The following is a 24787-nucleotide window of genomic DNA, read 5'->3' on the forward strand; positions in this document are numbered from 1 at the left end:
CGAGGTGGCTACAGAGATGAGGTCCTTAGACTCAGCGGATGGTGTACTGACAACAACCTGGCACTGAACATTGCTAAGACTAGGAACTCATCCTGGACTTCAGACGGAACAAGGTCGCCCGTGCCCCCTTGTACATCAACGGCGAGAGTGTGGAAAGAGTTAGACCTTCAAATTCCTAGGGGTTCACATCTCTGCCGACCTGTCCTGGTCAGCTAACACCACTGCACTGGTCAGAAAGGCACAGCAGCGACTTCACTTCCTGAGAGTGCTCAGGAAGGAACAACTTAACACCAACCTGCTGGTGACCTTCTACCGATCAGCGATCGAGAGCCTGCTGACCTACGCTGTGTCAGTGTGGCACTCAAACTGCACAGAAGCTGACAGGAAAAGACTGCAGAGGGTAACCAACACTGCGCAAAAGATCTATCGGGTGCCCCCTACCTCCCCTGACCACCATCTACAACTCCCGGTGCTGGCAGAGCCAGAAGCATTATCAAGGACTACACACACACCTGGCTACCACCTCTTCAACCTGCTGCCCTCTGGCAGACGCTACAGGGCCCTACCAGCCAAAACAAACAAGACTCAGAGACAGCTTCTTCCCAAGGGCAGTCACCATACTGAACTCCAACCTACCCTGAACTGACTTGTCTGATCATTGAACATTGCTCCGCATACTGACGTTATCATTTATTTATTTATATCTACACTGTAACCTTTTGCACATTATGGCACGGCTATCTGCACTTTATCTGTTTTTCTGTGGTGGTTTTGTTTGTTTTGTTGTGCTGTCCCTACTTGTTTATTTATGTGTGCACACTATGGGGGGGCTTGTAATCTCATTGTACTTGTATAATGACAATAAAGGCATTCTATTCATTCTATTTCATTCTACTAAGACATATCTAATAAAGAAAAATAATATAAAAATATATATTTGTGACGTCATTTATAAGAGTGTATCTGTAAAACTGAACATAAATAACAATTTATAATAACAAAAAACTGTAAAATAAAAGTAGAGCAATGAAAAGTTTCATTTCTATCTGAATTGCTGTGTTGCTGTGCAGCTGATATTTAACCTGACGTTGATTTGCAGAGATTTGTTAGTTTACATCTGTACTGATTCCTTTTCCCTTTCATTTGATCGTGTGCTCCTGTTCAAGTATGATCTGGTGAAGTATGACATGATGAGAGATGACCGGTGAAAGATCAGTATGGTTTCTGTAAGCGAGTGAAAAAAGGTAAGATGCAACAAATGAATGTTTCTCTTACATTCTCTTTGTTTCAGACTTCCTGACCTTTTTTTTACCTTCAGGTGAGACGGGCCTTTTACTGTCCAAAGTGAGCGCCATCAGCCCGTTCTTTGGTTATGCTGGAAGCAAACAGCTGACTGAGAGAAGCTGTGAGGAATGTGTTTGTGAAGGGAGACGCCTACTTTAATACAGGCGACCTGATGGCTGAAGACCAGGAAGGCTTCATCGTTTTCAGAGACAGACTGGGAGACACCTTCAGGTACTGTGGGTGAAGTGCTTATAATGTTTATATATGAATAGATGTAAACAGTTCTGAATATTATATTCCATTTCTGATATATACACAGAGTGAAGGTCCACCATCCAGAGAAGTAAACAATAAGCAAATACATTTTTGAATAGAGTGCCTAAAAGATTTGCATTAGTCTTAAGCTGGACGTGCTTGAAAACAAATGGGTCCATATGTTGCACAGTTTGGACCGCCTCTCTTCACTGTGTTCCCCTCAGTTGTTCACATGAAAAGTAAATGGTAAATGGACTGGACCGACCATTTAAGGCGCTTTTACACTACATATACCATTCAACCATTCACACACTGATGGCACAGGCTGCCATGCAAGGTGCCAACTAAAGTAACTAATTACATTCAAGCACAATCACACACCAATAGCAAGGCCTCCAGGAGCAAATTAGGCCTTAGTATCTTAGACACTATCTTGACACTTCGACACGCAAAAAGCCCGGGATTGACTGCAGATCATCTGTGGAGTGGACAATCCACTTGACCTCTTGAGCCACAGCCAAAGTGCCAGTAGTTGTATAAAGAAAGAAAAAAATAGAGATGAGAGGAGAAGTTCAAACTTCGCTCACAATCTCATCTCCTCAAATCTTCACTGTGTCAAATGTTGTCGTTTACAGAAATTGTCAGATGTAAATGTGAAGTTAGAAAGATGATGGTGAAGTTACTACTATATTATGTCATTTTACTGGTGGGTGTGTCCTCTTTATTCAATTTATTATTTGTCACAAAGAACAATAGTAAAACCATTCATCCCTGCTTGCACCCACTCACAAACGATTCACAGGAAATGTTGCAGCATGAATGAGATGTGATGCAGGCGACAGAAGAATGTATCATGCAAGTCAAGTTCAGTATGAGTGTGTCAGATATTGTTGTCAGTCTCAGTCAAGTGTTGTTGAATCTACTTGGCTGAATCTAAATAATGAGAATTAAAAAGAAAGCAAAGAGAAATAGAAAGAGCTGATGGTGTTCAGGTGAAACTATATTTACTGAACTTTATGCAGGTTACTATAGTAGCTGTTTATTTAAAAAAAGGGAAGGCAGAATGAAAAAAAGTAATTTTAATGACTTACAGGACTGACAGGTTAACACAAATAACAAAGCAGCCGAGGAGTTCAGCTAAAAAATAAACTTTATCCAATCATCCCCGATAAATCCCAACAACAAAAAACACAGACTAGTAGTAGACTAGTTAACTAACTAAACATAGTTGACACAGAAAAAGACAAATACAGGAGTAAGTAAAACCAAGACACCTGCAGAAAGATCTTTCAACATAAAACAGGAAATATCACTGTAAATCAAAAACCCCAAACCATGACACTTACACTAAATGTTTCCTCTGGGGTTAAAGAATCATCTTATCTCATCATGTTGGTAATCATCATCATTTTTCTGATTTCAGGTGGAAGGGTGAAAACGTAGCAACCACAGAGGTAACAGAGACTCTCGGGCTGGTGGATTTTATCCAAGAGGTCAATGTATATGGAGTGGAAATACCAGGTATGATTTTCATACTGCTAAACACCAACAGAAACTGACAGCACTGATGTTTTTAGATTATCCTCCTGTAATGTGAATGGTAAATGGAATATTCTTATATAGCACCTTTCTAGTCTTCTGACCACTCAGAGCTTTTATACTTGGATGCCATGCAAGATGCCAACAACTGCTTACCAGTTTTTAGGAGCACACACTAATGGTGTTCAGTATCTTGCCGAAGGACACTTCAACATGCAGACTGGAGAGCCGGTGATCGAACCACAGATCATCTAATTAGCAGACGACCCACTCTACCTCCTGAACCACAGCCGCCCATGTGCCACATATACTGACATTATTTTCTATATAAATGAGCCCAAGCTGGGTCCCATGCTGTTTCTGGTGCCATTCCTGATAATGAGCACCTGGTAATGAATAACACCAGGCACTCACAACAGATTACTTTGAACTATGTGTCCACAGGGCACGAGGGCAGAGCAGGGATGGCTGCCATGATCGTAAGACCAGGCCTCACGTTCGATGGGAGGAAACTGTTTGAGCATGTGTGAGGGACCTGCCGCGTATGCTCGTCCACTGTTCATAAGACTCCAGGTAACGAGGGACGTGCTGACGACTGTGTCTGCATCTTGATTTTGTTTATTATATTATATATTATATTTTTGATGAGTTTACATTCATCCAGGTGAAGGCTCACTATGGCACCACTGTCACTGCTCCTGGTGATTTTATTTTTTTCTCCTGCAAGTGGCATTATGTGACACAAAGACAACATGAGCTACAGGGAACATGATATAGTGTCCATGACACCACTCACAGGTTTTGAAGAGCTGAACTGCTTGTAACCTGATCACACTGATTGCTGCTGCTGTTTTTTTGTTCCACAGGAGTATGGAAATGACGAGTACCCTCAAGCAGCAAAGTTCCAGCGGTGCAGAGCGGCTTCAGCCCCTCAACAATCTGACCCCTCTCTATGTGTTGGACTACCAGCAGGAGATGTACCTTCCTCTGACAGATAGCATCTACCAGAGCATCCTACAGGAGCGGAACTATAGACTCCAAAGTATGGGTGTTATGACATGAAGAATAGTTTGGTTATGTTAGTTTTGTTATGTTGTCTACAGACCAGTGACAAATGAAAGAAAAATCTGGTGGAGAAGCATCATGAATTCAGATGCCATCCACTAAATGGTTTGATGAGATGAAATGACTGAATGAGAGATGATGCTATGACCTTCACACACTTGAGTGGTTAGACTGCACTCACCAGCATCATTAAAACACCCCATGAAGGAATACATTTATTTGGTCTAAGCTGCAGACCGGCTCATAGGCGTGCATCATTATGTGCGTCCCGTATTAGCGTCTTGCACTTTGTTTGGAGCCTAGACGGTTGCTTTCCCCAGTTGCACACCCCTGTCGCACGCGAGGTTGCCCCCGACACTCTATCACCACACACTGGCCTCACACACACAGGGGAGGCGAGTCCGAGCGGCCCGGGTACGGCCTGCCGCAGCGGACTTCCGGCGCGGACCCCGCCTGTTACTTGCCCTTTGTTCATGCCCCAGTCACCGTGCCGCTGAGGGTGTACTTGTGTTATGCCTGCGGGACCGGCCGGCTTGTAGGGAGCGCTACACTTGACTGGACTGATGCTACTCAAGCCCACCAACTTCACACCACCACCAACACACCGTTCCTGCCTGGCATTTAGTGTGTATTGTGCTGGATTTATGTTGTGTTATTTTTTTTAAAAAGACAAAAAAAAATAGTTCTGAAGTAATTTTTGGTTTATTTGTAGTTTTGTATTTTAAAAAAAAAGACAAAAAAATAGTTTCTGAAGTATTTGTCGTTGTATTTTTTTAAAAAAGAAAAAAAAAAGAGTTAGTTCTGAAGTATTTTGGTATTTTGTATTTTTTTAAAAAACAAAAAAGCAACAAAAAATAGTTTGAAGTATTTTGGTATTTTGTTTTAGTTTGTCTTTTTTTTAAAAAAGAAAAAAAAGACAGTCTGAAGTATTTTTGGTATTTTGTAGTAGTTCGTTTATTTAAAAGAAGGAAAGACAAAAAAAAAAAAGAGTTTCTGAAGTATTTTGGTAATTTTGTAGTTGTATTTAAAACAAAAGACAAGAAAGACAAAAAAAAAGGAGTTCTTAAAGTATTTTGGTATTTTTTTAGTTTGTATTAAAAAAAGCAAGAAAAAAAAGTCTGAGTATTTGTTTAGTTTGTATTTAAAAAAAAGGGAAAAAACAGTTCTGAAGTATTTTTAGTTCGTATTTAAAAAAAAGAAAGGAAAAAAAAAAGCAGTTCTGAAGTATTTTGTTTTTATTTTGTACGTTCGAATTAAAAAAAAAGAAAGAAATAAGAAAAAAGAGTTCTGACGTATTTTGGTATTTTGTTTTTTTTAAAAAAAAGAAAAAAAAGAGTTCTGAAGTATTTTGTATTTTTGTCCGCCATCTATGGGCCAACAGGACGGCGTTGCGACGCGAATGCGGTCAAGGAGGTCCCGGGCGGCCCCATAGGTGGCGACGAGACTGGGTACCTCATCAATGTGCGTATCGTTATAGTCTTTTGGCTCTTTTTCTCTCATTAAAAATGATAACAAATTGTTCTCTTTATTATGGGGAACTTTTGTTGATCTCTTTTAAAGTCGGTTAAAAGTTGGCTTCAAGCTGGATACAACTGATGACCTCTCTGCTCTTTCTGTCAGTACGTTTGTCTTCTGAGGTCATGGGAGCAAAGATGTCCGATGGGGACCCCCTGGGTAAGAACGGGAACCCCCTGCTCCCCTGGGGGCGGGTTTTCGGTATGCCTTTTCCCAAACGGAAAAAGGCGAGACAGGGGATAGATACTTTCCCTAAATTCCCAAAACTGTCGAGGAGAAGTCTACAGAAGTCTGTGTAGCCACGTTTGTGCAGGACCGGTTAAGTCCCTGAAAGCACCAAAAAAGATGTTTCATTTTTCTTCTCAAGCTAATTTCAAGTGATCTAAAAACTCCAATACGGAGTTGCGGAGGGATCTCAAATGCACAAAGGCATCTTTCATTTGTTTTTTAACTCCCATATCCTCTTATTGATGTGATATATAATATAGAGGAGAGAGCAGAGTAGGAAAGCCAGAAGTAACGCAGTCTCCCTTGATGTAGCCTCTTCTTTTACCGTTACGTCCCCTTGAAAGCACCAAAAATTATATGTTTCATTTTTCTTCTCAAGCTAATTTTCAAGTATCAACAAACTCCAACTCACCGTTGCGGCAGGGAGACGGTTTACAGAGTCTGCGTAGCCAAGTTTGTGCAGGATCTGCTCAGACGCGCACTTTACGGTCCGATGATTTTAATCTCCCATATTTCCAAGAACGCACACTGGTCACTTTACGCGGAGGACCCACAGGGGGAGCCCAGCCGCGACGGCATTGTAGCAAAAACCCATTTTTGTATAACATATAATGCTGGTCTTGTTTTTAGGAAATATAATTCTAGTTGTTTATATATAATATGCCCAGGTGGGACAGGCAGTGTGCGGGGTGCACGGGGTGGGGGGGGGAAGAGAGGGAGGAGGTGGGGGAGTGCCTGACTGGGGGGGGGGCTACGGATAGGAAGAGCGTTATGCGAGAAAAAATGGACTGGGAGGGAGAAAGGGTAGAAGAAGGAAAAAAAAGGAAACAAAACACAAACGCAACAAAGAGGGGGGTGGGGCAACACCGAGGAGACACAAACGGGGGCCGGTGGGGGTGGCTGCCGGAGGGGGACAGTGTAAGGGAAGGGAGAGGGGGGGCGGAAAGGAGGGGAACGGGGGCCCCGCCGGGGCTAAGGGCTGGGGGACAAGGGAAACAGGAAAGGGAAGGGGGGGGGGCGCGGGTGTGGGGGGTAGGTGCGCACTGTGGGGGGCAGAGCGGATGTGGGGTGGGCACAACAGCAAGAAGAGGCGAACCAGCAGGCGAGGCCGCACCAGGTGGCGGAGGGGAGGCGAAACCAGGAAGAGGGAAGGGTCCGGGAATGCACACCACAAGAGAGAGGCCGAGAGAGGGGGGTGGAAAAACGAAAAGACAAACTGGGGAGCAAAAAACCAGGGTGGCGGGGGTTAGCAGGGCGAAGCGCCCAGAGGAGCCGGACGGCGGACCAAGGCGGGAGAGGTTCGGAGTAGGTAAGTTAGGAGGGGGGCGACGATCAATGAGGAGATGAGAGAACAAACAGGGATGCAGGAAGAGAGTTGGTTGGAATAACGTAGGTAAAGCTGGGCAACGCAGGGAGACCGAAGGTAGAGCGTAGCAGGGCCAAAGGGAGCAGAGCGGGGATTGAAAAACTCCACCAATAAATAATATTTATTTGCGGCTTTCCAAATCTTTTTTCAAGTCGCTAGAGGAAAAAAATCATGGCTATCTAACATGCCTCTCTCCTCCCCTTAGTGCAGCATTCCACCAGCCCCTAATATAAACTATGTCGATCATCTGCTGGCACCCATGTGACCCAAACCACACACCTCACCGTGGGCAACCAGGACCAAAATAAATCCAACCCAGACTACGACTAACAAAACATATCTGGCTTCTACACATCTTCATATAGTCTAATTCCAAGACAGGGCTAAACAAAGTCTAGACCACACCCAGCACGAGACATATCAGGGGGTTGTCAAAGATGCGAGGAAGAAAATTATATTTTATTAAAATGGGCCCATTATTAATAAATATAATTTATTCATTTTTTAATACTATCGTGACGCCCCGCTGAATGGTGCTTCTGTTGCACACCAGCCACGGCTCACTTTAGAGGCGTCATGAAGGTTGGTTCTTTGAGAAGCAGGTCGACACTTCTGTTTCCAATCTTGACACCCTCGATTGGCAAAATGTCACTGTCCAAAAAAGAGAACGGTGGGACACTGAGGCTACGTTTACACGTAGCGGGTTATTTATTTGAGAAACGAAATATTTCCCTCCTCCGTTTTCCAAAATAAACATCGTGCACATAGCATCTTTTCAAAAAAATCCCCCCGCATAACTACGCACGAAGCCGCTTCAAACTACGCCAAGGGCCTGTGTGGTGGCAGTGTAGGCAAAGGCGAATCCTTGCAAGCCAATCAGATAATGCTTCCATGAGCATAGTCATCGCAACAAGTAAACATTGGTCGCACTTTTGGCGCATCCGCTGCCCTCTACAACTCCGTTTATCTCAGTTTACCGCAAACGCAAAACGGAGTTTTCCAGAAATCTCCACTCTAGCCGGAGTTTTTAGAAAAGAAGATTCGTTTTCAGAGGCGAATTCCACTGTTTGAGTTAAAAGATAGGTTACAACCGACGGGAAAGTTCTACGTTTTTTTTAAAAATACCCGTGTACGTGTAAACAGTGCCGAGGTTCGGATTTTCTTCCAGGAAAATGGACCCTACTTTGTGATTAAATTTTTCACTGAGTACCTTGAATTTTTGGATCCGAAACACTATGTGTTTGGTGTGCATGCAGAAAGTGGATGTGTAAAGGAATACCAATCTTACAGCCTACTACTAGAGTTGCTAGCACAAAAGACAGCAACAAGCGCTAGAACGGAATTAATTGTACACATCACCATGTGTATGTTTTGTGTTAGTATTTTTCAAAATTTTAATTCACCCTTTACTTGGGTTATATTAAGTTCAACAGAGAGTTGAATTTCATAATGAATCTATTTATTTTTCCTGGTTAAACTAGGAGGTCGTAACTTGCAGGGTTCCAACTACCTTTCATTGAACAAATTCCACGCACTTTTCAAGCACCAGTTTTTCCATTTTTCCACGCACCTTTAAATACGTAGGCCTACTAGTTGTGTTTGCCCCTCGAGGGTCATGGGAATGCGCACTGTTGCCACGGTATGGCATAATACTATGGGTCTAATCATCTGTCGATTTAAGTGTCAAGCTACGTGTTTTGAAATCAAGTGTGACTGGTGAAGGACCTGAATGTTTAAAGAATTCAAAGTAACGTTACGAGAAACACGCAAAAGCAGTGCGTGCAATCACATAGCCACTATTGAAGTATTAAGACAACGTACCCAAGCAGGGAGGGTCAATGTCAGTGGTTTATAAACAAAACTGATTATATTTACAGACAAGGACAAAGAGATGTGACCTAGTCAAGGCAAAAAGCGAAAGGCTGGACAACTATGTATTTGTTAGAAAATAGGTGTCTGACTGCCCCCGGAAAGCAAAACAACAACTCACTTCCACTTCACAGTACCACGCATCATTATAGTACTTTCCTATTTTGTAACTTTTAAATACAGTCTTTTCATGAAGTATTAATACTTAATATTTTTTTTCATATAAAAAAGTATCTATGTATATATGTCAGGTAACTGTGATTCGATTTCAAATAAGGTATTGCTATAACCACGGGGTTAGCATTGCAGAGCTTTTGTCGTTGTTGCCGAGTCACACATGTCCGGGTCACCAGGCAGTGGCACCGCACGGCACCCCAACTGCCAGCATTTCACAACCTGGGAAAACAACCGGAATGGACCGGCAAGCCGGGAAGGAAGGGCAAGCACCGGGGGAACCGGAACGGGGCGTTGAGGGCGGAGGGAGGGGTATACCTGGCACAGGGCGTGACTGAGGGGGTGTGGGGCACAGGCTGTTATGGGTAAAAAAGCAGAAGAATCAACTCATGCCTGGGCATGTCCGCGGCTTGCTCTGCTATGAGCTCTGCTGGGGAGATATTATGACAAACAGGGTTGAGCTTTTTGGCACACGTTTGGTGAACTTATTGGGAGGTGTTAGGCACAACGGGGACATGGCACGGACGTTGAAAGCCTTCAGGTTGTTACGTTTTTACTTGTATTGAAGACAAAAATCTGTAAACAACCAAGGTTATTGCACTTGTTTTAAGCACATTTTTTTTTCCTATCTTATTGTTTTAGATTTTTCATATTTCTGGCCGTTGTTTTGATTTTTGTGCTCCCCGGGCCCCCTGCGCTGTCCTCTTCGTGTTCTTGCGGCCCTGGATACAAATTCGTCTTTGAGTAGGCTGGCTCCCTGTGTGCATGTCTCAAGGGGCATTTGAAGACTATTTATGTGTCGTTTCTATAGACTTCAGAGGACAGCTGAGGTTTGTGGGAGGAAAAGTAACATAATATCTATGACAGCATGAAGTAGTTCAGGGGGATACTTGATATATTTATGTAGCATTACTGATTATTTTTATGATGTAAAAGACAATAAAGAACTTGTTACAGAGAAAAGTTCTTCTACATCAGTTATCAGCAACACTGTAGTAAAAAATGAAATACAAGTAAAATGCATTGACATTGTCAGCAAAATCTACTAAAGACATATCTAATAAAGAAAATAATAATAAAAATATATATTTTGTGACGTCATTTATAAGAGTGTATCTGTAAAACTGAACATAAATAACAAGTTTATAATAACAAAAAACTGTAAAATAAAAGTAGAGCAATGAAAAGTTTCATTTTTATCTGAATTGCTGTGTTGCTGTGCAGCTGATATTTAACCTGACGTTGATTTGTCAGAGATTTGTTAGTTTACATCTGTACTGATTCCTTTTCCCTTTCATTTGATCGTGTAGCTCCTGTTCAAGTATGATCTGGTGAAGTATGACATGATGAGAGATGAACCGGTGAAAGATCAGTATGGTTTCTGTAAGCGAGTGAAAAAAGGTAAGAATGCAACAAATGAATGTTTCTCTTTACATTCTCTTTGTTTCAGACTTCCTGACCTTTTTTTTACCTTCAGGTGAGACGGGCCTTTTACTGTCCAAAGTGAGCGCCATCAGCCCGTTCTTTGGTTATGCTGGAAGCAAACAGCTGACTGAGAAGAAGCTGATGAGGAATGTGTTTGTGAAGGGAGACGCCTACTTTAATACAGGCGACCTGATGGCTGAAGACCAGGAAGGCTTCATCTGTTTCAGAGACAGACTGGGAGACACCTTCAGGTACTGTGGGATGAGATGCTTATAATGTTTATATAATGAATAGAATGTAAACAGTTCTGAATATTATATTCCATTTCTGATATATACACAGAGTGAAGGTCCACCATCCAAGAGAAGTTAAACAATAAGCCAAATACATTTTTGAATAGAGTGGCCTAAAAGATTTGCATTAGTCTTAAGCTGGACGTGCTTGAAAACAAATGGGTCCATATGTTGCACAGTTTGGACCGCCTCTCTTCACTGTGTTCCCCTCAGTTGTTCACATGAAAAGTAAATGGTAAATGGACTGGACCGACCATTTAAGGCGCTTTTACACTACATATACCATTCAACCATTCACACACTGATGGCACAGGCTGCCATGCAAGGTGCCAACTAAAGTAACTAATTACATTCAAGCACAATCACACACCAATAGCAAGGCCTCCAGGAGCAAATTAGGCCTTAGTATCTTAGACACTATCTTGACACTTCGACACGCAAAAAAGCCCGGGATTGAACTGCAGATCATCTGTGGAGTGGACAATCCACTTGACCTCTTGAGCCACAGCCAAAGTGCCAGTAGTTGTATAAAGAAAGAAAAAAATAGAGATGAGAGGAGAAGTTCAAACTTCGCTCACAATCTCATCTCCTCAAATCTTCACTGTGTCAAATGTTGTCGTTTACAGAAATTGTCAGATGTAAATGTGAAGTTAGAAAGATGATGGTGAAAGTTACTACTATATTATGTCATTTTACTGGTGGAGTGTGTCCTCTTTATTCAATTTATTATTTGTCACAAAAGAACAATAGTAAAACCATTCATCCCTGCTGTGCACCCACTCACAAACGATTCACAGGAAATGTTGCAGCATGAATGAGATGTGATGCAGGCGACAGAAGAATGTATCATGCAAGTCAAGTTCAGTATGAGTGTGTCAGATATTGTTGTCAGTCTCAGTCAAGTGTTGTTGAATCTACTTTGGCTGAAATCTAAATAATGAGAATTAAAAAGAAAGCAAAGAGAAATAGAAAGAGCTGATGGTGTTCAGGTGAAACTATATTTACTGAACTTTATGCAGGTTACTATAGTAGCTGTTTATTTAAAAAAAGGGAAGGCAGAATGAAAAAAAGTAATTTTAATGACTTACAGGACTGACAGGTTAACACAAAATAACAAAAGCAGCCGAGGAGTTCAGCTAAAAAATAAACTTTATCCAATCATCCACGATAAATCCCAACAACAAAAAACACAGACTAGTAGATAGACTAGTTAACTAACTAAACATAGTTGACACAGAAAAAGACAAATACAGGAAGTAAAGTAACACAAGACACCTGCAGAAAGACTCTTTCAACATAAAACAGGAAATATCACTGTAAATCAAAAACCCCAAACCATGACACTTACACTAAATGTTTCCTCTGGGGGTTAAAGAATCATCTTATCTTCATCATGTTGGTAATCATCATCATTTTTCTGATTTCAGGTGGAAGGGTGAAAACGTAGCAACCACAGAGGTAACAGAGACTCTCGGGCTGGTGGATTTTATCCAAGAGGTCAATGTATATGGAGTGGAAATACCAGGTATGATTTTCAATACTGCTAAACACCACCAGAAAACTGACAGCACTGATGTTTTTAGATTATCCTCCTGTAATGTGAATGGTAAATGGAATATTCTTATATAGCACCTTTCTAGTCTTCTGACCACTCAGAGCTTTTATACTTGGATGCCATGCAAGATGCCAACAACTGCTTACCAGTTTTTAGGAGCACACACTAATGGTGTTCAGTATCTTGCCGAAGGACACTTCAACATGCAGACTGGAGAGCCGGTGATCGAACCACAGATCATCTAATTAGCAGACGACCCACTCTACCTCCTGAACCACAGCCGCCCATGTGCCACATATACTGACATTATTTTCTATATAAATGAGCCCAAGCTGGGATCCCATGCTGTTTCTGGTGCCATTCCTGATAATGAGCAGCCTGGTAATGAATAACACCAGGCACTCACAACAGATTACTTTGAACTATGCTGTCCACAGGGCACGAGGGCAGAGCAGGGATGGCTGCCATGATCGTAAGACCAGGCCTCACGTTCGATGGGAGGAAACTGTTTGAGCATGTGATGAGGGACCTGCCAGCGTATGCTCGTCCACTGTTCATAAGACTCCAGGTAACGAGCAGAGACGTGCTGACAGACTGTGTCTGCATCTTGATTTTGTTTATTATATTATATATTATATTATTATGATGAGTTTACATTCATCCAGGTGAAGGCTCACTATGGCACCACTGATCACTGCTCCTGGTGATTTTATTTTTTTCTCCTGCAAGTGGCATTATGTGACACAAAGACAACATGAGCTACAGGGAACATGATATAGTGTCCATGACACCACTCACAGGTTTCTGAAGAGCTGAACTGCTTGTAACCTGAATCACACTGATTGCTGCTGCTGTTTTTTTGTTCCACAGGAGGTCATGGAAATGACGAGTACCCTCAAGCAGCAGAAGTTCCAGCTGGTGCAGAGCGGCTTCAGCCCCTCAACAATCTCTGACCCTCTCTATGTGTTGGACTACCAGCAGGAGATGTACATTCCTCTGACAGATAGCATCTACCAGAGCATCCTCACAGGAGAACGGAAGCTATAGAACTCACAAGTATGGGTGTTATGACATGAAGAATAGTTTGGTTATGTTATGTTTTGTTATGTTAGTCTACAGACAAGTGACAAATGAAAGAAAAAATCTGGTGGAGAAGCATCATGAATTCAGATGCCATCCACTAAATGGTTTGATGAGAATGAAAATGACGTGAATGAGAGATGATGCTATGACCTTCATCACACCTTGAGTGTTAGACTGCACTCACCAGCATCATTAAAACACCAAATGAAGGAATACATTTATATTTGGTCTAAGACTGCAGACCGGCTCATAAGGGATCAATGTCTCTGCTAAGTTGCCTGGAGCCAGACGTGCTTTAAAGGTGATCAGTAAAATCAATACTAAAACAAACAGGGAGTCAGTGGAGAGAAGCAGGACTGGGAAGATGTGATGCCATCTGTTAAAACCAGTAAGAAGCTGAGCTGCTGTGTTATGAAGCAGTTGGAGGTGAGAGAGTGACTTGATGGACTGATGTTCAGAAACTTACAAAGAAACACTGAAGCTGTTCTGGTGGACTGTGGTGGCTCCGATGGCTCAGCATTTGAAGATATTTCATGTTGTTTTATTCTTTCACCTGTCACCCGTCTGTTGATGACTGATTCACTGAGGTGTAAAAGAAAAGCCATTGTCTAGTTAGTTAATAATGAAGAGTTCACTGTATAAATGTGAACACTATTTTTTGTGTTAAAACAACGTGTCAGATAGATTATATGAACCCAAACATAAAAAAACCTGTCTTCATCATTCATTAACGCCCCAAAACACGTTCAGCTGAATGAAGTGTTCTGCTCACCAGAAATGCTGAAAACATGAAAACACTGACAAACACTGGAACAAAGGAACCTTACATCTTTGATTAAAACTCCATTAACTTCCTCCTTAATTTCCACATTAATTAGAAACATTTGAGAAGACCATTAATATTCAGTTTGAGGTATTGTTAAGGTTGGAATTTTAGGTTACGTCAGAGGTCCTAAATATTTTCAGTTAATGCAAATTCATGATTTCAAAGGATTTGTCCTCAGTATTCAAGTATTTAATATGTGGGATATAGTAGGCAAAACACTGTTAGATTGGTGAACTGTTAGGTGCATGCCAACCACCATCACCTATTGCTGCTGTTAAGTCTGGAGCTAAGTTCAAATCCAATGACCCTATCTTTTCAGGCAATGCCTTGGTTGACCATGCAGCCAAGGGAAATGCCAGAATTGTCTTTTCTGTCTAGGTTCTATCCTATACCTGCTAACAACTGTACTTCTCCTAATGATGTGGCCTTTTACAGGAGGCTGCTGATGTAAAGGAACAATGGTCTTGGTTTTCTCATGGTCGTAAATATGTAAATAACCTGTGGGTTCACAGTAACGGCCACATTGTGGCTCCCACACATCTGTACCCGTGGCTTGCTCACATGTCACATACTTTTGTCACATGTGGCTAAAGGGGGGATGTGTCTGATAATGTTGGAAGACTGGTAGACTGGTGCTCCAGGATTTCCAACCTATGCACAAAAGTAGTGTGAAAAATGCCTAATTTGTCATATAACCCGGGAACAACCGTACAGAATGGTGTCGACACGTGTTTTTGGTCAAACTGGCATGAAGCCATTGCAAGACAACTGACACTGTTTCCACAGAAACATGTCTGCTGAAAGACATTGCTCCCAGATTCAACATTCCACAGAGCATCAACTCAGACAGAAGTCAGAAATAAAATGACTATATCAAGCAACTTAGTGCTATGCATGAAGAATATGGATCTCCATGCAACGGTTGAAGCCATAATGTTTTTGTTCTCCTCTAACCTCTGCTGTTCAGCTGTTCCACAGACAAGTAAACGCTGTCCAGTCTTCTCCTAGTGACAAACTGTGCCACAACATCCATTCAGGGGACTGAATCTTAGTCAACTGAGAGTTCCAAAGGAAGAATGCCTGAAAGCCATGTTGGTACAAACACCAACACCTCCTGCTGACCACCAAAATGGCAGTTGACTGTGAAGACCACTCCATCTGGATCCACACATCCATGGAAGAAAACGTCTCCTCAACCAGAGATCAACAAGACACCTCGTCACACTTTGGGTCTTCCTTCTTCATTCTGTGGGTCTTCACTTTTCATCTCGACCAACCCGACCAACGGTGCCATAGGATGTTGGTCATATCCCTGGGAAAGATCTCTTCCTCTAAAGGACAAAGCAGGCTCAAAGGCCCAGAAGAAGATGTCAGACAACCACAGTCATCAGAGGAGCAGAGCAACAACCGGATTATTCGTAACAAAAAATCCTCAGACACCACAACCTCCAGATACCATGAAAGATGATATGAGCCACATCCCTAACCTACCTCCAATTGGAAAAATGATAGCACAAACCCTGAGAACTGTCATATATTTGTATTCATCCCACACAGTACAGGAAATAGACTCTTATTGATGGCTTTGCCCATAAACCCCTGTGACAACTATGGACATTGTACTTGTTCCCTCTCTTTACACACGGGACAATCATTCTGCAAACAACTCCATGCCAACTGCTTTTATTGCAATGCTCCTAACCCTGTTACCATTCTAATGGTCCCAAAGACATTAAAATGGCATGCTGAAGGTAAAAGAGAACCTTTTACCAAGGAACATTCAATATGACTTCACAGTTGTTTCATCAGAGAATTTAATTGTTGAGTCCAGAAGACGTATCTTTGCTCTGTACCAGTACCCAAATGGGTATACTGGGTTTGGGACACAAAAGCACAAATGCAGTGATACCAACTATGCCAGTCCTCTCTGTGCCACATATGGACAGTATACATGGACAGTATAATGAATGGATGTCATACAGGTTTCTGAAGAGCTGTTGTGGAGGTCATTGTGTTGGCTCTGACCCTCGTCTTCTTGGCAAATTTGCCTCTACCACCTCCTGACCCAGGGCCGGTCCTAGCTATGGGCAATGTGGGCGGCCGCCCAGGGCGCATTCTCCGTGGGGGGCGCACGAACGCCCGAAAAAGCAAAAAACCTCGGTAATTTCCGATACCGCTCATTAAGTTAGCGGAGCGGGCGCCCCGGGAGCGGGGTGTTGACAAGGCAGAGGGGGGCGTCAGACAGACCGATGGGGGCGCACGCATCCCGAGGCGCACGGCGCATCCAGGGGCGCACGGGCGGCCGTCGGGGCACACGAGAAAATGTTCGCCTCGGGGGGGGGGGGGTTTCGCCCAGGGCGCAAATGTGGCCAGGACCGGCGCTGTCCTGACCAATCTAAACATGGGCTAAGACGAGAATCGTTGTGAACCTGAAGTGGACTGAACAATAACTGTGCTCAAACAAGCCATTCATAACATTCATGAATAAACATCTATCTGTTAATCAAAACAGTCATGCTGTTGATTATGTTGAGCCTTAAGCCTTAATATAACATGAATTAAGTTCTATAAAATACACCCTCCGTACAGTTAGACAGGAAATTTGTTACAGTGATCAAAGTCATTATTTTACCAAGTTGTAAGAATGTTTCTGTAAAATTGTTGTAAGGATGAGCATCTGCATATGGAGGTTGACATGTTCTGTAGCAAGATTCAAGTAGTTGTCTAACCGCCGCTGTTTCGGCACACAAGTTTCACTTTACAACCATAAAGGTTGTCACTTGAGACACATACACACACACACACACACACACACACACATATGCATGCACGCATACACAGGCACACACCAATCGCACACACACGAACACTATGGATATCATTTTTGTTACCCTCATTCCATCTTATTGAGTTATAGTAACCTTAGATCATATAAAAAAAATCTTTCCAAGAAGTTTAAGATCTTGCAATCTTTCACCACAAAAGACAACATGAAGACAACAGACAGTAACAATGATGGCTTTACCAAACCATGCCAGATTAGATTTCCTACTGGCCTCTCAGTGAAAAAATGGGGCATCAAAACTGAATGCTATACGATCAGCAATCTGAATAATACAGCCAAGACAATCTGGTAGCCATTGGTTTGTTTGACTTTTAAGAAAAAGTTAGAGACATTGGTTATTTAATTTTTATAATTGTCCTGCTTGGTTCTGTTGTCCTCATTGTTATAAGTATTTTGATTGTTTGTCTCAAGACTCTTTTGAACCACCTATCACTGAATCGACCACTTGAGTTATTAACACCACCACAACTTAACTTGTTCATAAATGGAAGAAAATTTTGAATTTTGTTGTAATTGATTACGACTGAAAAGCAGAATGTCTTATTTTGTTATTTTTTGTTTATTGTTTGTTTTAAGTTTTATATTTTTCTCATTTGTTGTATTCTTTGTTCATTTTAATTTTATCTTAATTGAGTGTTAAAAAAAAAAAGTATGGTTTGATAAAGAAAATACATCCTGACATCCTGACACAAAACTTGAAGCCAAGTAGCATACATCTGGGCCCAGCCTGTAACCCCTACTGGGCTGGTCCCTTGATCAAGGTAATACACATTGGGGGCCAGTGTAGACTTAATAATTAAGTACATCAAATCAAAACAAAATTTATGTTTGTATAGCCCAAATTCACAAAACACATTTTGCCTTGGAGGGCTTTACAATCCAGGATGTCTGTCTATTGCACGTCGTAGATGTCACAGAACAATCAACACAAACATATTGTACAATTACAATGAATGATAAAATGTCAATGAATTACAATGAATGATAAAATGACAATGAATTACAATGAATGATAAAATGACAATGAATTACAATGAATGATAAAATGTTAATGAATTACAATGAATGATAAAATGACAATGAATTACAATGAATGATAAAATGACAATGAATTACAATGAATGATAAAATGATTACAGTAGCAGTGGAACCTGTGAGATAGAGAGACACAGATGCACAGCAGCAGCAAATCATCAACTAACTATAAACTGTAATGGAGATATGGTAGCAGTAATGATAGTAATAATATATGTAGTGGACGTCATGCAGGATCACAGCAGCAGCCACGATCCACAGAAACCTGTTGGACGACAGAGCACAGAAACTTCGGGGAAGAAGTTTAGTTAGTAACATTCATTAATGAGACATGTATGTTTACAGATGGTGAGAGAGAGAGAGAGAGAGAGAGAGAGAGAGAGAGAGAGAGAGAGAGAGAGTTTTCAGTAAGGGAGATGTGACTGCATCTTCAACCAATACTGTGCCTGACTAGGCGTAACCCTGAGAGAGAGAGAGAGAGAGAGAGAGAGAGAGAACAGGGAGTAACCAAACAATGTCTAGGAATCACCCAACCCCATTGTTTAGGTCTTGAACCTTCCTCACATACCAAATGTGTATTCTTGCTCTTTTGTCTGTCTGAGCTCCAACTTCCAGACCTCATGTAAGTGTCTACCCTTTGCCACCTACCCCCTCCTTTCCCTCTACCCTTGTTGCCTAATCCTTTCCCTTACCTTCCCCACCTTTTGCTCCATCCCCATTTACATATTGTGTAACCATGGCTGTTTTATGTATAAAAGAGTTTCTCTTCATTTGCTCTTGGTCAACTCACTGGCTCAGATACCCTCTGTGACCGTCAGTTCACCAAGGCAAGGCAAGGCAAGTTTATTTGTATAGCACAATTCGTACACAAGGCAATTCATAGTGCTTTACAGAGGCAAGGAAAAACATTTGACATTAAGACAAGCAATAGAAATAAAACTAAAAAAAATTAAAAAGAGAAGAAAATTTAATTAAAAACACCAGAATGTAATTTAAAATCATTAAAACAGCAAATTTGAAAACAATTTAAAACATTAAACGAATCACTGGATTATGATTAAAAATTCTTTAAAAATTCTTCAAAAGAGCTCAGCCATAAGCACGTGAAAAGAGAAAAGTTTTTAACCTGGATTTAAAAGTGCTCAGAGTTGGGGCTGATTTCAGTCCTGCTGGTAGTTTGTTCCAGTTGTGACCAGCATAACTGCTAAATGCTGCTTTACTGTGTCTGGTTTGAACTCTGTGCTCCACTATCTGACCTGAGTCAGTAGATCTCAGAGCCCTACTGGGTCTATATTCTACTAACATGTCATTTATGTATTGTGGGCCTAAACCATTCAGTGATTTGTAAACTAGTAGCAGAACTTTAAAATCTATTCTGTGGCTAACTGGGAGCCAGTGTAAAGACTTAAGAACTGGGGTGATGTGTTCTGATCTCTTTGTTCTAGTCAAAACTCGAGCTGCTGCGTTCTGAATGAGCTGCAGCTGTTTGATACTTTTTTGGGGGAGTCCAGTCAAAAGACCATTACAGTAGTCAAGTCTACTGGAGATGAAAGCATGGATCAGCTTCTCCTGATCTGTTTGGGACATAAAGCCCTTAACTCTGGATATGTTCTTAAGTTGGTAGAAGGCTGTTTTGGTGACTGATTTTATGTGACTGAAGGTCAGAGTGTGCCAGCATGCTTCTTATTAAACACACCACCACAGCAAACATCTCAACTGGACTCGATGATTTCTTCGACATAGGTTTACTTAGATTTAGACAGTCAGTGTGCTCCCAGTTTGGACAGACAGATATCCCGTCACAGAAGTAAAGCAAAGCACTGCAGTGGACAGGTTCAGCAGAAAAAAAGACTTGCCTCATAAAAATCAGTATCTCTCTAAATGTACACTTTATTACACAGCCTTTTTTTCTTTTCAGATTTGAATCCATCATCCTTCCATCACAGTATCACAGTATATGTTTGTTCCATTCATGCCAAAAGTGCCCAGATATTTATATTAAGTTCTTTTGGAGACCTGAAAGTCTGTGACTGAGTGGGTGATGACGTGATGAATGTGATGGGTCGTTAAGTTTCTTCATTGGCTGTCTTTCGCTCTTTAAATGATTGAATGAATGAATAGGTGTGAATGTTTGTTACTTACTGTAACTTCAGATTCTAAGAGTGTATGTGCAGCTCTCTGATGCTCGTGGGTTCAGCGCTGAAGATTTTCAGAGTGAATTCAGTTTACAGTGTAGTACCTGGACCTGCATCAGTCTGAGGGTTATGTTAGTACAGGGTTGCAGTTACATTATGTAACTAACATTCTACTTCTTATAGGCTTTTATACCCACAAGCACAAACACACCAACTTACACACCCAGCAATAACCTATCCATACCTCAATACATTGTATGTGCAGAGATAGCACTGAGACAATACAACACCTGATAACCAAACAACAATCAGTCTGACTGAACAATGAAAGCGTATAAAATATAAATAAATAGTTCAAATTAGAATATGTTCTCTTTCAAATCAAACATTGTAGGACAGAAGTTATCTCATGACTTCTTCCATACAGAGCAGGTCTAGATCATACTCTTCATAATATTATTTACAGAGACCCACTATGAGTAACATTGGCAAGGAAGAACTTCTTTTAAGAGGCAGAAACCAGCTCATGATGGACAGACATCTGCTGTGATCTATTGACATTTTTTGACTGAAATATAGTTTAAACATGGGAAATGTGTGGTATCATGTGATATCCAAATATTGTGTGTGAGCACTACAGAAAAATGAAGGTGATGTTTTAATATCCAGGAATTCACATTACTACCACTGACCATAGATGATCCAACCATATACTTGTCTTGTCAATGCTGTGAAAGTTCTGATTCACTGATTTAATTTTGCTCTTTTTTTCTTCACCCAAGAAGTGAATGTGTACTGCTCAGTATTTTTACAGACATTCATACTTGGGAACTTTTCTATCGAGCAAATAAGTGTGATTACTGTTGGGTAAGTCAGTTAACATGAAAGGTCTTAACTTCACTGTAGATGTAGAATCAGGGCTGGGATTTGAAGCATCTACCACAATAAGCTTGCTCTTTGGCTGCAATGTTCTGTTTATGTATTTACACAATTTATTCGAGCTATCAGCATATTTCTGATATTAACACAGTTGTGACTAGATGACTATAAATGAGATGAGAACAACCATTTATAATCATTTAAAAAATTAATACATTTCAAAGTGACTGAGATGTACATATGAAAGTAGATTAGTGCCATATATCTGAAGAAGAGCAGACTATGATTTGCACTTGTAAAACCCGTAATTCGCAACTTGTGAATGCGCATCTCGCAACTTGTGAACGCGCATCTCAGAGTTTGTAAGTGTAACTTCAGATCCACACATCTGCAAAAAGCAAACTGCAAGCATATTTCACAACTTGTGAAAGCGCATCTTCGAATTTGCACTTGTAACTTCAGATCTGCAAAGCTGCACAACTGATTTGCATGCGCAGGTTCCTATTTGCTCGCTCAGTTGCGTCATCCTTCTCACGTGATTTTTGGCACGATTCACTCGGATGGATTTGAAGGAAACGATTTGCGCGCAGGAGACCAGGAATGCCTGTTCTACCACTCTTGTCCAAGAGTGGCAGTGTGGTTATTGGATAATATCACTAAACGGCTCAGTGGTGGTGGTGGGTGGCTGGCCATAGACATTATACATAGACGCCGCATTGAGCGGGTTGGTCGTTGGTCGCGATACGTAAACGGGTCCGCCGTATTGGTTCGGGCAGATCTGCCCGTATACTAATACAAGGAAATGGACTGAACTTCATAAAGCGCCTTTCTTCACAAAGTTCTTTAAGTTAATGTCTCTTATACACCCATTCACCCACACCTATATATCTGGGAAACAAACAGGCACCAAAAAAACAACGTATGTAACTTTTAAAGTGATGATTATAAATGTTTACTCCTTATTGTAAGCACCAAACCAACGTATGTATTTTTCTTTGCTGAGTGTTTACAGCTACTAATGTGTGTACACTGTTACTGTGATGATAAATATTGAAATATTATATATAACATTTAATCTGTGTCTTATAATAACCACATCCTGAATGTAGATGTGACATGAGGGTTTTCTGAATAAAGAGCACACACACACACCACACACACACACCACACACACACCACACACCACACACTATATATATATATATATATTTATATATATATATATATATATATATATATATATCATACATACATACACACACACACACACACCACACACACACACACATCTATTGTGTGTGTGTGTGTGCTCTTTATTCAGAAAACCCTCATGTCACATCTACATTTCAGGATGTGGTTATTATAGACACAGATTAATGTTATATATAAATATTTCAATATTTTCATCACCGTAACAGTGTTACACACATTAGTAGCTGTAACACTCAGCATTAGAAAATACATACGTTGGTTTGGTGCTTACATAAGGGTAACATTTATAATCATCACTTTAAAAGTTACATACATTGTTTTTTGGTGGCCTGTTTGTTTCCCCAGATATATTAGTGTGTGTGTGATGGGTATAAGAGACATTACTTAAAGAACTTTGTAGAAAGGCGCTTTATGAAGTTCAGTCCATTTCCTTGTATTAGTTTATGGGCAGATCTGCCCGAACCAATACGGCGGCGCCGTTTACGTATCGCGACCAACGACCAACCCGCTCAATGCGGCGTCTATGTATATATGTCTATGGCCAGCCACCCACCACCACCACCACTGAGCCGTTTATTGATATATTATCCAATACCACATGCCACCTCTTGGACAGAGTGGTAGAACAGGCATTCTGGTCTCTGCGCGCAAATCGTTTCCTTCAAATCCATCCGAGTGGATCGTGCCAAAATCACGTGAGAAGGATGACGCAAACTGACGAGCATGGAACCTGCGCATGCAAATCATGTTGTGCAGCTTTGCAGATCTGAAGTTACAAGTGCAAATTCGAAGATGCGCTTTCACAAGTTGTGAAATTGCTTGCAGTTTGCTTTTTGCAGATTGTGGATCTGAAGTTACACTTACAAACTCTGAGATGCGCGTTCACAAGTTGCGAGATGCGCATTCACAAGTTGCGAATTACGGGTTTTACAAGTGCAAATCATAGTCTGCTTTTCTTCAGATATATGGCATAATCTTTCATATGTACACAGCTATCGTTATCCAGAGTTCTGAGCCATGTGAGCTCATATACCGTTTACTGTTGTTTTTTTCATGTTATAAATATTAATAATAATTTCAGAAGGTTCATCTCACCTGTATTTGTGATCCAGGATATGAAGATGTCTATAAAAAGTATTGGACAAGTTAAAGGTGATTGTGGTTTGTTTGTTGGTCTTATTTTGTAGTTTTAGTTCCACAAACCTCAACTCACTTACCCAGAATTCACTTTACTAGATGTCTGCAAGTAAAAAAAGGACAGAAGTTGGAAACACACCAACAGCTTGCACAAATGACATTTCACCAGAACTGTCTGTAGTAAATCACAGTGTACAGAACCTGCACATGGAATAGATTAGTGTGTGAATGTAGAATATGTACAGTGTGACCTCATCACTCCCCACAGGAACACTGAGCTCAGCACTGCAGGGAGTGACCTTAAAACTTCTGCGTGCGGAGGGAGTAGACTTGAGCCTGCAGGTGGATGCGTCTGCTGAGCTGGAAGGCGGGCTTTGAAATGCTATCCAGTGATTCTAAACTGGCCACATCCAGCCCGCCAGAGCTTCCCATCTGGCACACAGAATATAATAAATTCAGCAAATTTGAGGAGGAACAAATAATAGTGACTCATACTAACAAGCAACATGTCTGAGTCAAAAAAGGAAAGTGTAAGGTTTAATTCACTCTTCAGTGATAACACATCTTTAGCAAACGTCTATCTGGCTGTTAAGACAGTGAAAATGTAGTTGTTGCATTTGTAGTAGTGATTGCTGCATTATCAACAATAACTTGGTTTTTGTTGTTCACATGAAACTGACGAATATACCATGGACAGGTCAAACACCCACTTACTGAGGCCTTATGCAGGACGGAGGCCCTGTTCCTGGGAACTGCAGGGGTTGTGGGAATGAAACAACAAAGGGAAGTCACATTAAACTCCTGTGTACTCCGTATCTGTAGCCACCTATCACCATAATGTGTAGTTATTACACGAGTCCCGACAACCCCTGCGTTCCCCAGGACCCGTTCCTCTTCTTCCACCTTCCTCCTTCCTTTTTCTTTTTTCCCCTTTTCCCTTTCTTCTTTTTTTCCTGTTATTTTTTTCCTTTCCCCGCCCCCCCCCCCCCCCCTCTTCATTTTTCTCCCTCCCTCCTCCCCCCCCCCCTCCCCCCCCCCCCTCTCCCCCCTCCTCCTGCTTAGTTACC

At 41.4% G+C, this 24787-nt stretch overlaps 1 protein-coding gene across 1 annotated transcript in view; it reads left to right on the plus strand.

Annotated features, from left to right (window-relative positions):
- slc27a6 (solute carrier family 27 member 6) overlaps positions 1-14361 on the plus strand; it is a 36032-nt gene extending 21671 nt beyond the window's left edge. Inside the window, exons 6-10 of the mRNA XM_019272176.2 lie at positions 10606-10696; positions 10773-10971; positions 12441-12538; positions 13006-13136; positions 13439-14361. Of these exons, the coding sequence (XP_019127721.1) occupies positions 10606-10696; positions 10773-10971; positions 12441-12538; positions 13006-13136; positions 13439-13615 (696 nt within the window). The 3' untranslated portion in view covers positions 13616-14361. The remainder of the gene's footprint in view (positions 1-10605; positions 10697-10772; positions 10972-12440; positions 12539-13005; positions 13137-13438) is intronic.
- The last annotated feature ends 10426 nt before the right edge of the window (positions 14362-24787 follow it).

This window comes from Larimichthys crocea, chromosome I (genome assembly GCF_000972845.2).
Source record: "Larimichthys crocea isolate SSNF chromosome I, L_crocea_2.0, whole genome shotgun sequence".
Taxonomy (NCBI): domain Eukaryota; kingdom Metazoa; phylum Chordata; class Actinopteri; family Sciaenidae; genus Larimichthys; species Larimichthys crocea.